The following is a 13,892-nucleotide window of genomic DNA, read 5'->3' on the forward strand; positions in this document are numbered from 1 at the left end:
AGGGGGGAGGTAAGCAATTATGATAAATACTGAAGGCCTCAAAGAGTTCATCTATGTAATGATAAGCTTTATCAATATCTAATCTGTTTCAAATTAATGTTTCACAGTTTCTGTAAGAGCTGCGTTTGCAGGGTCAGGTAGTATTGACGACTGGAGGTGTACCGATACATTGGTGAGAGTTGTTTGTTTTTTAAAGGCTTTTTAAAGAAAAGTGGGAGAAAAAAATCACAATATTGAGCTGACCACTATACTTTTAGATATCAGAGACATTTACAACGACTAGAAGATCATCAATAATCACTAGTCAATATCTAAGGTAACTACTCTACCCACTTGTATCCTTACAGGTCTTATGTGTTTGGCCCATATGGGCTTCCCCACCAGGACTCAAAACACTTAAATCATTAGAGAGTTGTACAAACCCATTAACCCCGATGAAACACGCCATGTGCACGCTGTGGATTGATGACAAAGGGCTTCTTATATTGGGAGTTGATAGCTTTTATCTAAACCAATAAAAGAAATTAACAGTGATTGGAGGTGTTTTCTAATAAACAAAAATCTGGTTCCACGAACACATATCAGTAGTTCCACTGGAGTTAACATTTATGACGGTTTTATAGCTACAAATAAAACATTAAGCTAAATAAATACTGGAAATGTGATAATATTGCACCTTTATGTTTAATGGGAACAAACAATAATATGAATACGGTATGTCTAATTGGGGAATAAGTGACTCAAAAAACTAAAAGCTTTGTTAAAAGACCAAAGCCAGAAAAAACGAATATACAGGACTGTCTCAGAAAATTAGAAAATTGTGATTTTCTGTAATGCAATTACAAAAACAAAAATGTCATACATTCTGGATTCATTACAAATCAACTGAAATATTGCAAGCCTTTTATTATTTTAATATTGCTGATCATGGCTTACAGCTTAAGAAAACTCAAATATCCTATCTCAAAGAATTACAATATTCTGGGAATCTTAATCTTAAACTGTAAGCCATAATCAGCAATATTAAAATAATAAAAGGCTTGCAATATTTCAGTTGATTTGTAATGAATCCAGAATGTATAACATTTTTGTTTTTTTAATTGCATTACAGAAAATAAAGAACTTTATCACAATATTCTAATTTTCTCAGACAGTCCTGTATATATTGTGGTTGGATGTTTAGGGTTGCCAACTCCCTGAAAAATAAATAAGGGACACCTCATCTACAGGACCAGCCAACCCGATTGCCTTCACCTTTCCTGGCGTGGTGAATTTTTTTAGCCCCTTTTTTCGTGAGTGAAACGCTTTTTTTTAACTATTTGACTCGAACCTGAATTGAATTAGATGCATATTTTTGAATGCCATGAACACATGGAAAACAAATTATTATCCAGCAATTCACTTTAATACAAAATAACAAAATTAACTGAATAAAATAAGTATCTTTCTTAAACAGAAACCTGTCCAGCTTAACTTAAAATTGTATACATTAATATAAAACAATAGAAAGAAAGCAGAACATCTATTCTGTAATTGTGCACATTTTTAGTGCAATAACAAAAGTGCAAACAGAAAGTCTGTAGAAAACTTGTAAACATATTTGTGCCTCAAAGGCCATGACTGTAGGCTGAAGTTGTTGTAAAAACAGAAAAAAATAACTTGTGAACTCAACAGCTCAATGCTCAATTTTCCATTGGCATTTTATGACTATTTTCTGACTCTCACATATGGAGCCAAATCAAGGCCAAAAGTTTTGCTAATTTGAAAATAAAATTTGAACCTGAAAATTCATTTTTACAGTTTCAATTTTATTTTTTTCAGTATCAGATCTTTTTTTCAGCTTCAAATCTTTTTATTTCAGTTTCAAATCTTTTTTTCAGTTTCAAATCTTTTTTTTTCAGTTTCACGTCTTTTTTTTCAGTTTCACTTCTTTTTTTTTCAGTTTCAAATTTTTTTTTCAGGTTCAGACTTTTGGCCCCGATCTGGCGTGGGGGGCGTGGCATCAACTGAGAGGGGCGTGGCATCATGAGTGACAGCATAAGAGAGAAGGCGGGGGACGTTCCTCAGTCATGTTGCCTTCAGGAAACGTAGGTTGCAGAAGTTATCAGTAGAAGTATGATTCAACACTGTATATACACCATATTCACGTGATTGGCAGTGGAAAAAACTGATATTAGTGACACATTTCATTTTAAAAAGCTGTTTTAGACCGTACTTGGCACCAATCGCAGTATAAAAGCAATAAACTATGTCAGATTGTACAGTTCAACAGCCACACTTTAAAGTTTGACATTTCCCACTTCCACATACTACCAAGTACGGTCTAAAACAGCTTTTTAAACAGAAACTGAAAAAAAGATCTGATACTGAAAAAAATAAAATTGAAACTGAAAAAAAGAATTTTCAGGTTCAAATTTTATTTTCAAATTAGCAAAACTTTTGGCCTTAATTTGGCTCCATACTCACAGTAATACGGGCAGTGGTGGACAGTAACGGAGTAAATTTACTTGAGTACTGTACTTAAGTACATATCCAGAGGATTTGTACTTTACTTGAGTATTAGATTTCTTTGGTACTTATTACTCTTACTTGAATACATTTCCAAGACAAATATTTTTACTTTTACTCGAGTAAATTTCTAGGAAGGCTGAAAAGTACTCGTTACTTTCAGGTCTGCTCTTTTTTCTTCTTCCCTAAAATCCTATTGGACACAAGCTGTTTTTGTCAAAGGAGGAGACCTATCACAGTGCACGCTCTCCACTGGGATGTACGTAAAGCGGAAATATGTCAAGCCTCCTCAAAACGATACCGCCAAAGTAGGCTGCGTTTGTCAAGACAGAGCCGCAACAAGAAACTCTGCAACTCTGCATCATCTGCTGTCCTCTTATGATCCCATTCATTTGATTTGTTTTTGGTGTTTCTGCAGGTTTTATATAACATTGTGGTTCTAAAAGCAGCACATCAGTGCAGCTGGTTTCAAAGAGTTAATTCTCAGAAGATCCTTAAATTAATTTACAAAAAATATAGTAATTTACTGATGTGGAAAATAAGAAATTTACTCTTACTCTTACTCTTACTTTTACTTTTACTTAAAGTAAATTTAAAAGCATTTACTTTTGGATACTTAAGTACCTTTAAAAGCAAGTACTTTTCTACTCTTACTCAAGTAATATTTTGACTGAGCTACTTTTACTTGTAACGGAGTAAATTTTGACCAGTAGTATTTGTACTCTTACTCAAGTACTGGGGTCGTGTACTCTGTCCACCTCTGAATACGGGACAAAGTGCGTCCCTTTTCAGCTCAATACGGGACGCGTACTTTAGTTTATAAATACGTAGTCCATGGGCCAGACCAGATATCAGCACCACTCAAAGTGACAAAACTTGCTTATAATTTTTTGAAAAGATCCATGTCTATAGATAATATTTTGGTATGATAACCCTTCCTGAGTGGCAGCTGTATCATAGTTATCAGCTCATCCCCCTCCCCTCAGAAAATTACATTTTAGATGCTTGTTTATAAAACTAAGCTGGTTCCTTATCTCATTGTGGTGTCCTTTATGTCGTGTATTTGCATGATAAAGACCAGTTTGTGACATTAGCCTCGTGGCTGTTATAGTTTCATAGGAGCCTAATGATGCTCTTCTAGTTTAAGGCTCACAATGACCTGCAACTAGGGATGGGTGGTATGGACTAAAAAATTTATCACGATCATTTCTGGCATTTATCCCGATAACGATAAAAATGATGATCAAAAAAATACCAATTCAACTCCATCTTAACTATAAATCTATCTCGCTCTCAGATCCGCCATGTTTGTTACACAAAAATGTCATCAACGGGAATTTATCCTTCCTTCCTTCCTTCCTTCCTTCCTTCCTTCCTTCCTTCCTTCCTTCCTTCCTTCCTTCCTTCCTTCCTTCCTTCCTTCCTTCCTTCCTTCCTTCCTTCCTTCCTTCCTTCCTTCCTTCCTTCCTTCCTTCCTTCCTTCCTTCCTTCCTTCCTTCTTTTCTCCCTTCCTTATTTTCTCCCATCCTCCCTTCCTTATTTTCTTCCTTCCTTATTTCCTTCCTTCCTTCCCGTACGTTGTGCGTGGATTTAACGCAGAACCATAAATCAGCTTTACACAAAAACGTCATCAACGGGAATTTATCGTTTTTACCGCAAGATGACAAATTCTTATCGTGGGGAATTTTTTTGACGGTATATTGTGAACGGTAAAATAATGCCCATTCCTACCTGCAACTATGATATAGTATCAGTATATTATACATTTCCTGAATCCTTGTGGTCCTGGGAGTCCATCCATCCATTATCTATACCCGCTTTATCCTTTGCAGGGTCACGGGGGTCTGCTGGAGCCTATCCCAGCTATTTTCAGGCGAGAGGCAGGGGTTACACCCTGGACAGGTCGCCAGTCCATCACAGGGCCACATATACACAAACAACCAGACACACTCACACTTACGGGCAATTTAGAATCATCAATTAACCTAGCATGCATGTTTTTGGACTGTGGGATAGGGTTGCCACCCGTCCCGTAAAATACGGAATTGTCCTTTATTTGAGAAAAAAATGTTGCGTCCCGTATTGAACTAATACGGGACACGATTTGTAACGTATTTTCATTAACTTTTACACCATATTCTAGTTGAATTATTGAAATAAATTAACTTTTACACCATATTCTAGTTGAATTATTGAAATAAATTAACTTTTACACCATATTCTAGTTGAATTATTGAAATGAATTAACTTTTACACCATATTCTAGTTGAATTATTGAAATAAATTAACTTTTACACCATATTCTAGTTGAATTATTGAAATAAATTAACTTTTACACCATATTCTTCACCTGTAGCTATATTATACATCTGGGCTGATGTGGACATACATAGCATAGGAGGATATTTCAGTTGCTAGTATGGTTGTCTGTCTGTACAGTCATGCAAGTTCAATGCTATTAAAGCACTTTAAACTTTAAATCAAAGCATTTAGTTTTTTCATATAAAATAAACACATTTTTATGCAGTTTAGAAGTTTTGGGGCTTTTTTTTTGTCGCCTGCGCTGCTGAAATCAGGGCGTCCCTTATTTCTATTTCTGAAAGGTGGCAACCCTACTGTGGGAGGAAACCGGAGTACCCGGAGGAAACCCACGCAAAAACGGGGAGAACATGCAAACTCCACACAGAAGGTCCTGGGAGTTTTCCAGTTTTTGTACTTTGTGTCTCTGTTGTTCCTAGATGACACAGGGCTAAAAGATTGTATATCGTTTAGGCGAATATTGGGTAAAAATGTGTGTTTTTTTTAGTTTAAAGAGCTGCAGTGACCTCTATGTTGGTCAGAAAGATTCACATCTTAGCTTGAATGTATGCTTAAAAGGTCCCCTTTTAAAATGATACCAAAGACAATATTGTGAAACATTGACAGATATTCTGTACATGAGTCTAAACCAGGATATGCATCTAAAATGTAATTTTCTGAAGGGGGGTGGGTGACTTCATGAGCTGATAACTATGATACAGCTGCCACTCAGGAAGGATTATCATGCCAGAATATCATCTATAGATATGGATCTTTTCAAAAAATCATAAGTAAGTTTTGTCACCTTGAGTGGTGCTGACCAGTGAAATTTTGGGCTCTGGCCCATGGACTAACGGGAAGATTCCGTTTTTCAAGGGACAGTTGGCAACCCTAGTCATGTTACCTAGTACCACTTCCCTCCTCTCGCCGGTTAAACACGCGCCATCATCCAGGGATAGGAACGCTCTTCTCCTGAGCAACGCTGCCATCTAGCGGTGAGTTTAGGAACAGCACGTGGCTGCAGTTATAACGTTGGACAGAAACTACTGTTTGCGACACTAGTAGTATTGTTGTCAGAGGTGTCAAAAGTATTCACATTCATTACTCAGGTATAATGATAGATACTAGAGTTTAAAAATACTCCTGTAGAAGTTGAAGTATCAACTCAAGTTTTTTACTCAAGTAAAAGTATAAAAGTACTGGTTTCAAAACTACTTAAAGTATAAAAGTAAAAGTAATGTAAGGGGGAAAAAAGCCATTAAGGACAAAAGCCATTGAAAATGAATGCATCTTAGTATAATGCAAATATATTAAAGAACCATATATGTGTACTATTGAGCATTAACATGTGTTTCAGAGAGCAGGAGATATGATGACTAGTTGCCTATAAGTATTGTAATGGTGCAAAAAGTCAAACTTCAGAGGCATGTTATCATTTATCCTAACCTTTATTGGAATGTACATCCAAGTTTAGTTGCAGGAATCTGAGGGAACGGATGTAAGAACAAAACTGGACAAGAACATCTGAAACAACCACAACATAATTCACTCTATCCGGATGGAGCAATTTAACTGGATAGTTTTTTTTTAAAGGCCGAAATGAAATAGAGGAACGAGGCTGTTTTTAAAATGTAAGGAGTAAAAAGTACAGATAATTGTGTGAAAATGTAAAGAGTAAAAGTAAAAAGTCGTCTGAAAAATAATGACTCCAGTGAAGTATAGATAACGAAAATTTCTACTCAAGTAAGGTAATGAAGTATTTGTACTTTGTTACTTGACACCTCTGGTAGTATTGTTGTGATATGAATACAGCAGACATCAGAAGCGGCATTAATAATGCAGCAATGATAGATATTTATGTCCAATACTACTTTGATGTGAACGTGATGAACCTAGAGAGAGTTATCAGCTAGTTCTGCGGCTTCCTCGGGCCATTAGTGCGTGTCCTCTGACCCATAATTTGGTGTTTGCTTGACTGTTTGTTTTTTGGCTTGCAGCTTCCCCCGTCATTATCATTTCAGGCAGCAGCAGGGAGGTTTTTCCATGCTAAAGGCTCTAAAACACAAGAATCACCAAAGAGTAGGCAGAAAAAAAGTTGTTTTTTTTTAAAATCCCTTAGTGATGTCCAAGAAACCAGGATGCATGATTTAAAATCCTGACCTGAACACACACAGAAATATGTTCTGAGCTTTTTATAGCTCCTTGTTTTGCATTAAGGACAACACATGTATCCTTGTCCAGGTTTTACCCCGGCCTTTCACCCAAACAGAGATGAGATAAGCAGTCATGGATGGATGAAGCGACAAAGCAACAATTCGACAAAACACAATAATTTATTTTCATCAAATCTAGAGGCAATTTGTGGTTACAATCATTACAGATGCAAGAGCTGACGTGTGTTTTACACAACCGGCACACTACCACTAACAGGCCAATAACACACCCACTACTCATTAGAACTACATGCAAAGTGAAACCTAGAGCAAGACAAATAACATTATAACATTAACATACAATACATTTTGTTTTTTTGCAGCACCATTATTTGTGTAAGTCTACAGGACATCCAGAATAATTCACACTGGCTTGGGCTTCTGCTGTCCACAGTGATTTCCTCGCGTTGCTCCCTGAAAGTTTGGACAAAAGTTTTAGCAGACAGGACCGTTGCACAATAATTTGCAGCTTATAAAATTCTCCATCTAGCATATAAGGATGGGCCAATCCCCTTCTTCTTCTTCTTCTTCTTCTCTGTGTTTGTGTTTTGTTGCTTTTGCTGGTCCGTGTCTAGATTTTTGGGGAGTTGTTGCATTTGCAAATATTATCAAATAATTAAAAAAAAAAAAAAAAAAAAAAAAAAACTGTCCGTAAATCAGCTTAGAAGGGGACAGGTCCGTAGTAGGCGGTGTACGCAGCTACGATGCCCTGAGTCTCGGCCAGCTCGTCGCAGGCGTCATTCAGCTCACAAACCTCCCTCAGGCTGGAAAACAAGAGGGAGAAAAGCGGTCAGACGAAATGCAACACATCAAGTGCAACTCAGAGATTTTGATTCTGTATTCAACTTTTTTTTTTTGTGTGCATCATCAGTACCTTTCCAGCTGCAGGGGGCTGAGGGGTTCTCCTGGGGCAGCTCTTCTTCTCCTCAGGAGAACAGCAGCCAGGTCTCTCTTCATGATCACCTCGGGGGCCTCAGTAGCTGCTGGGACTGGAGGGGACAAAAAACAGCTAGTGAGTCTCATGGATATTATATATTGTGATTTTCTGTAATGCAATTACAAAAACAAAAATGTCATACATTCTGGATTCATTACAAATCAACTGAGCCTTTTATTATTTTAATATTGCTGATCATGGCTTACAGTTTAAGAAAACTCAAATATTCTATCTCAAGAAATTTGAATATTCTGGGAATCTTAATCTTAAACCGTAAACCATAATCAGCAATATTAAAATAATAAAAGGCTTGCAATATTTCAGTTGATTTGTTATTTTTGTTTTTTTAATTGCATTACAGAAAATAAAGAACTTTATCACAATATTCTAATTTTCGGAGACAGTCCTGTACACAGGAACCGTTAAGAACTGCTAAATACCTTCAACACTGACTGACTCTGAGGAGGAAGATGAAGAGGAGGAAGAGTCAGAAGCAGAGTCAGACTCAGAAGATTCAGAGGAGGAGGACTCTGAGGACTCGGAGGACTCGGAGGACTCTGAAGACTCGGAGGACTCGGATGAGGAGCTGGAATCAGAAGTCGAGTCTGAGCTTGAGTTGGAGTCGGATGCTGAAGAATCTGACGAGGAATCGGACTCGGAGGAGGACGAGGACGAGGATGCAGGTGCAGCATCAGCAGGTGCAGCATCGGCAGCTGCAGCGTCGACAGGTGTGTCGTCAACAGGTGCAGCATCAGCAGGTGCAGCATCAGCAGGTGCACCGTCAGCAGGTGCAGCATCAGCGGTCATAGCATCGGCGGGTGCAGCATCAAACGGTGCAACTTCATCAGCATAGTCAAGAACATGATCCTCGTAATGATCTGGGTCCACAGCTGAAAAACGCAGGAAAAAAACATGTGTTGAACAAACTTAAGGGGCTTGATATGATGATTATAACCCAGAATAAGCCCGAGAGCAGTGTGAGGATCCCCGGAGAGCGTCTACTACCCTTACCTCCCATGGACCAGCACACCGACAGGAGAGCGCAGACGGAGAGGAGGGCCAGAGTCTTCATGATGCCTCGGAGTTAAAGTCTTGCTCGAGAGAAGATGGGGCTCTTCAGTGCTTGCTTTCCTTTCGTTCGTTCGTTGCACGGCTTTGCTCTGATTCTCTCCCCTAAGACCAGGTCAATATATATACCGTAGCCCACATCTTCTTGTCAGACCAGACCCACACAGCGAGGTGGCGCTCTGATTGGCCCGGGAGTCAAATGTCACCGTTTCCGCCTGCTACTCGTCATGAAAGCTCCCACAAACACCCACGCGTCCCGCTGGCACCGAGCCTCACAGCTCAGAGTTCGCCGCCACAAGCATTCCTGACATTCGTCTGCACGTGCGGTGAACGGCGTGTAAAACCTTTGCGTCTGTGTGGAAACACTCGCTTTATCATTACGGTAGAGACGGAGAGGCAAGTTCCACTTCAAATACTTCCCCCTCAACATCAGATCAATATTTTCCTCCTCTTGAAGTAGCTTCTTCTCATTTGCAGACGTCTCCTGCAGTTAAAATCATGAGAGACCAGATCAGAACAGCTGCTTCTCCAAAAACCACCACTGTCCCAACTCTGGATGAGGAATCCTCACCTGTACTGGACCTGAACCCCTCCTGCAGTGCAGGTCATGTGGGTCTGCAGGTCTTCCTGCAGCAGCGCTCCCTGACAGCTGTTGCCAGACAAAACACTGAGTTTTTCTTTAACTTATTTTCATGCATAAACTACTTCTGACATGCTTCTGTCAATACCTCCAAAAAGTATTTCAATACTTTTAGGGATGTCCCGATACCATTTTTTTCACACCGAGTACGAGTACGAGTATTTTAATTTGTGTACTCGCCGATCCGATACTTCTACCACAAAAATAACTAGGCTAAAAATGCAATGAATTGGAAGTTTTATTTGCAACAGAAATTCAATTTTAAACAAAACTCGGCCAGTGGGTCTTTCCTCCGCGCTTTAGTCTCATCGCGGGTACATCAACTGAGCATGTGCGGTGCTTCACCTGAAGCCGTCCATATGAAACAACATAAACAATCAAATAGAATTTAAAAAACAGGCTAAATGAAATGATGTTATACGCTCTTGTACAGTAGGTGGCGGTATGCACCTTAAAGTTGGTTGCGATCTGCCAATAAAACAGAGAAGAAGAAGAAGAAGAACATAAACAATCCCATTGTTACAGTCCAAAATAGAGTGGTACCCGTGAGTGAGACTGGCAGTGCCGTTTCAGGCAAGATAGAGACAATTAATGTAAGCGGGATGTCAGTAGTGTGGACATATTTCAAAATAAGGGATGACGACAAAAGCAAGACAGACTGCGAGCTGTCGGCGCGGCTAACGCGGCTAACGTGGCTAACGTGGCTAACGCTAATGGGATTGTTTATGTCGTACTGTGAGTTACGTGGAGTGTTTAATAAAGTTCCCTGTGAGTAAGGGCGACTCAACATCTCCCTCTAGCGGCGCTAACCAGTAACTACTACAACAATTAAGTATCGGTGCGTGGTATCAGACAACTTTTGCTAGTACGAGTGCGAGTATGAGAGCAGTATCGGCCCCGATACCGATACCAGTATCGGTATTGGGGCATCCCTATACTTTTATCATAGCCGACGGCATCACTGCCCCTCATCTGCAGAAATGTATTGATTTCATTGAAATTCCAGTTTCCTTTCATCTCTTTTCCTAAATTTATTGCATTCTTGAAAATGATGAACTGAAGAGGTTATATCAAACGTTATTATTTACTTCACATCACCGCACCGTCTGGTCACAACACGCTCCAGGTTCAGCTGTGACTCAGATCCATAAATGGGTCAGCGGGTCACAAGCCGTAGTCACTTTAGTGTGTCGGACCAATTCAGATAGACCCCCCTTAAAACCCTTTACGGGTCAAATGGCCATATTTGATAACTTCAATAGATGAACATCCTTTGAAAAATAGTTGCAAAGTCAAAAAAACAACTAACTAGAGCAGTGATTCCCAACCGGTGGGCCGCGGCCCCCCGGTGGGCTGCGGAGGTATTGCAAGTGGGCCGCCAAATCATTTCCAAAAAATTATGATATTTTTTTGGGGGGGAATATAATTATATAAAAATATACAGAATAATGCTTTAAATGTTAAAACTCAGTTATGTTTAAAATTCCATCCATCCATTTTCAATGAGCGATAGGACCTTTTGTTGTTATCGGTCGGACCACTTTGCAGCGGGACTGCATTGCAGTTGACTTATTTACGTTTGATGCTGATACCTGAAACTGGAGTATAAAGATGGATAGCTGGCTAGCAACAGGGGGAATTAAAAAGTTCGGAGGTGGGCCGCGAACATTTTTGAGACATAAAAGTGAGCCCTGAGTTGGAAAAGGTTGGGAACCACTGAACTAGAGTAATACTAAACTAGTGGGTTCCAGCGTCCATCTGAAATGAGTCTCACGCTACAATATTAAAGCTTTATTCTAATAAAAATGCCATATTTTCCCTGTCAGATAAAGCATTTTTATTCTTGTCTGCCAATTCTGTACCCCCCTACCCCCCAAATTCCTCTCAGTCTTCACCCGACACAGGATATAAATAATGCAACAAACCTCAGAAGTCCCAACCATTGGTGTTACAAGATCTCCGTAAAATACCCTGGAAGTGCAACTGGATTTTAATCATTGGACATCAAGGTTGCCACTTGTCCCGTCGCTGTTATGTTACCATAGTCTTGCTCCAGATGTGATCTCCCACCCCCACAAAACCCCAAACTACAGCCTGAGGTGACCACAGGCTACTAATCGACTGACACGGAACAGCAGCGAGGATCATTATGCTTACAGAGCTTAATTAGAGTGTTGCTGAGTCCCACTCCAGGCCGCAGCCGGCTCGCTATTTACAGATGCATCTCGGCCCAGGTCCTGCACAAATCCAGGGCAACGCCGTCCGGTGACCCAACACACAGCCTCGCTCGAGGTATTTCAGCAAATATGGAACCCCCCCCTTGTTTTGGACGCATGCGGTTTCGGCTGCAGTTTTCTGTTTGTGCATTTCAGTCCAAGTGGGGCCTTAGCCGCGTTTTTTCTGATTAGAAAAAAACTAAAAGACACATTTAAAGTTTGCAACTCTGGCCTGCACCATGTTGGGTCTAAATACAGTCCAGATGAGCGGCCATGTCCACACTCGTATCGCTACACACATAAACATCCCTGGGAGCTTCTTGACCAGCCTCATTTGTTGTGTTGGAGGGATCGGGCCTGTGGCGGGGTGACCTCCGTGTCCTTAATGCATCTCAGTCTAGCGTTATTCCTGGTGCCGGTGATTTGTTTTGGACCGCGCACCGTGTAATTTCAGCGTGCGGTTCGGTTCTCATTTGTCTGGACGCATTTCAGTGTGTAGGGATCCACAGCTGGAGAAAACAATTGCTATAATGTCCCGGGAGGAAGCAGGAAATACAGTGTCTAAGAGGCCTCTCTGCTTCGGATCGGCTTCTCCGAGCGTATTTTTGTTTTTTAACGGCAAATAAGCGCTTTGATTAACACGGTGCCAGCAAACATCTCTTCCCCAGGGAAGAATTTCCTCATTTTCTGTTACATAAGACGACCTGTTACTGTTCTAGGACCAGGATCGTAGTGGGGGGGCGAGTTAAATGTTGAGATGTTTTTTTAAATTGAAATATCTCAATTATAAAAAATCTATTTCTTATATATGAATATAAATTCCACCCCCAAGTTTTTTTCCCTTTTCTTCTCCTTTTTTTTGTTGCCAAAATTCAAAATGATTTATTCCACCAGGCAGGACTGCAGAAGTCATGATAGTTCACTGCAAGTCAGTCCATAGTTTCTTGCCACAACCTCCTTCCGGGGGCCGATGTATGTATGGGGCCCCGGATTCGGCGCTACGGCCCTGCGTTGGACAAACACAATGTTGTGCTTTAGTATTTCATTTCCATCACTTATGACTTTAGTGTAAAGGCTCTGGAAAAGATGAACAGGGTGGAAGGAGAAGAGGAAGAAGGACAAAGGGGGGACGGTGAGATGGGGACCCTCATCTATTCCTGACAGGAGCTGTTCTGGTGTTATCTGTTTTCATTTGAGGTGTTTTCACTTCACTTTCCCTGACATCAGTCGTGTTCCCCGTCTCAAGACTTTCAGTTGTTCCAAGGCGTGGGACAGCAAACATTTCTGATATATATATCTTTTTTCTGAGCTTTTGGAACGGTGTGTTCGTTGATCTCTGAGAGAACTTCTTCATTTTGGCTTTTCATTGCACTGTTTTATGGCCAAACTTGAAGTTGGAGCTAATTATTAAACTAATCATTTAATAACCGGCCATCTCTTTATGGCCGTCTTTCAATTTAATTACTGTTGCTAATTTTCCACAGTTTTTCTGGCTCGAGTCTGAAGTTATGTTACTGTTAAAGTTGAGCCTCAGTATTAACCAAGAAAACCAGTGGAATAACAATGTAAATAAGGTTTTTGTTCACAACAATGATGAATCCAACCTTAATTTGGAATCATTTTTTACATTTAAATCTAAGATATTATCAAGACGTTAAAAGAAAAACCTACATCTCTGTTGTGAAGTAAGAAAAATGTTTATTTATTCTTTATTTTTGCTCCTTTTCACCGTCAGACAAACATAGTGTTGATCATGTTTGATGCGGTTTTTAGAGTCAGAGACTCAAACTACAGGAAACACAGAAAAAATGTTGTTTTTTCAACCATTTATTGATAATAAATCTTAAGAGATGCTGAGATGCTGATGACTTAATTACACGCCTGTGACTTTGGTTATCAGCAAATCTGCACTTCTAACGGATGTTTGATGGGTTTCTTGCCAGAAAACAATCATTAGGAGATTCCTGAATTCATGCCAGATCGTATTTAATACATTAATTTCTGAGACTTCT

The 13,892-nt window shown here is 39.8% G+C and overlaps 1 protein-coding gene across 1 annotated transcript; it reads right to left on the bottom strand.

Annotated features, from left to right (window-relative positions):
• Positions 1-7,120: 7,120 nt before the first annotated feature.
• bglapl (bone gamma-carboxyglutamate (gla) protein, like) lies at positions 7,121-9,114 on the bottom strand. The gene is made up of 4 exons (XM_061729586.1): positions 8,968-9,114; positions 8,397-8,846; positions 7,894-8,008; positions 7,121-7,783 (listed from the first exon to the last, which is right to left on the bottom strand). Exons 1-4 carry the CDS (start codon positions 9,026-9,028, stop codon positions 7,681-7,683), a joined length of 729 nt encoding a protein of 242 aa, XP_061585570.1. The 5' UTR covers positions 9,029-9,114; the 3' UTR covers positions 7,121-7,680.
• Positions 9,115-13,892: the final 4,778 nt, after the last annotated feature.

Source organism: Cololabis saira, chromosome 1, assembly GCF_033807715.1.
Source record: "Cololabis saira isolate AMF1-May2022 chromosome 1, fColSai1.1, whole genome shotgun sequence".
NCBI classification, from domain to species: Eukaryota; Metazoa; Chordata; class Actinopteri; order Beloniformes; family Belonidae; genus Cololabis; species Cololabis saira.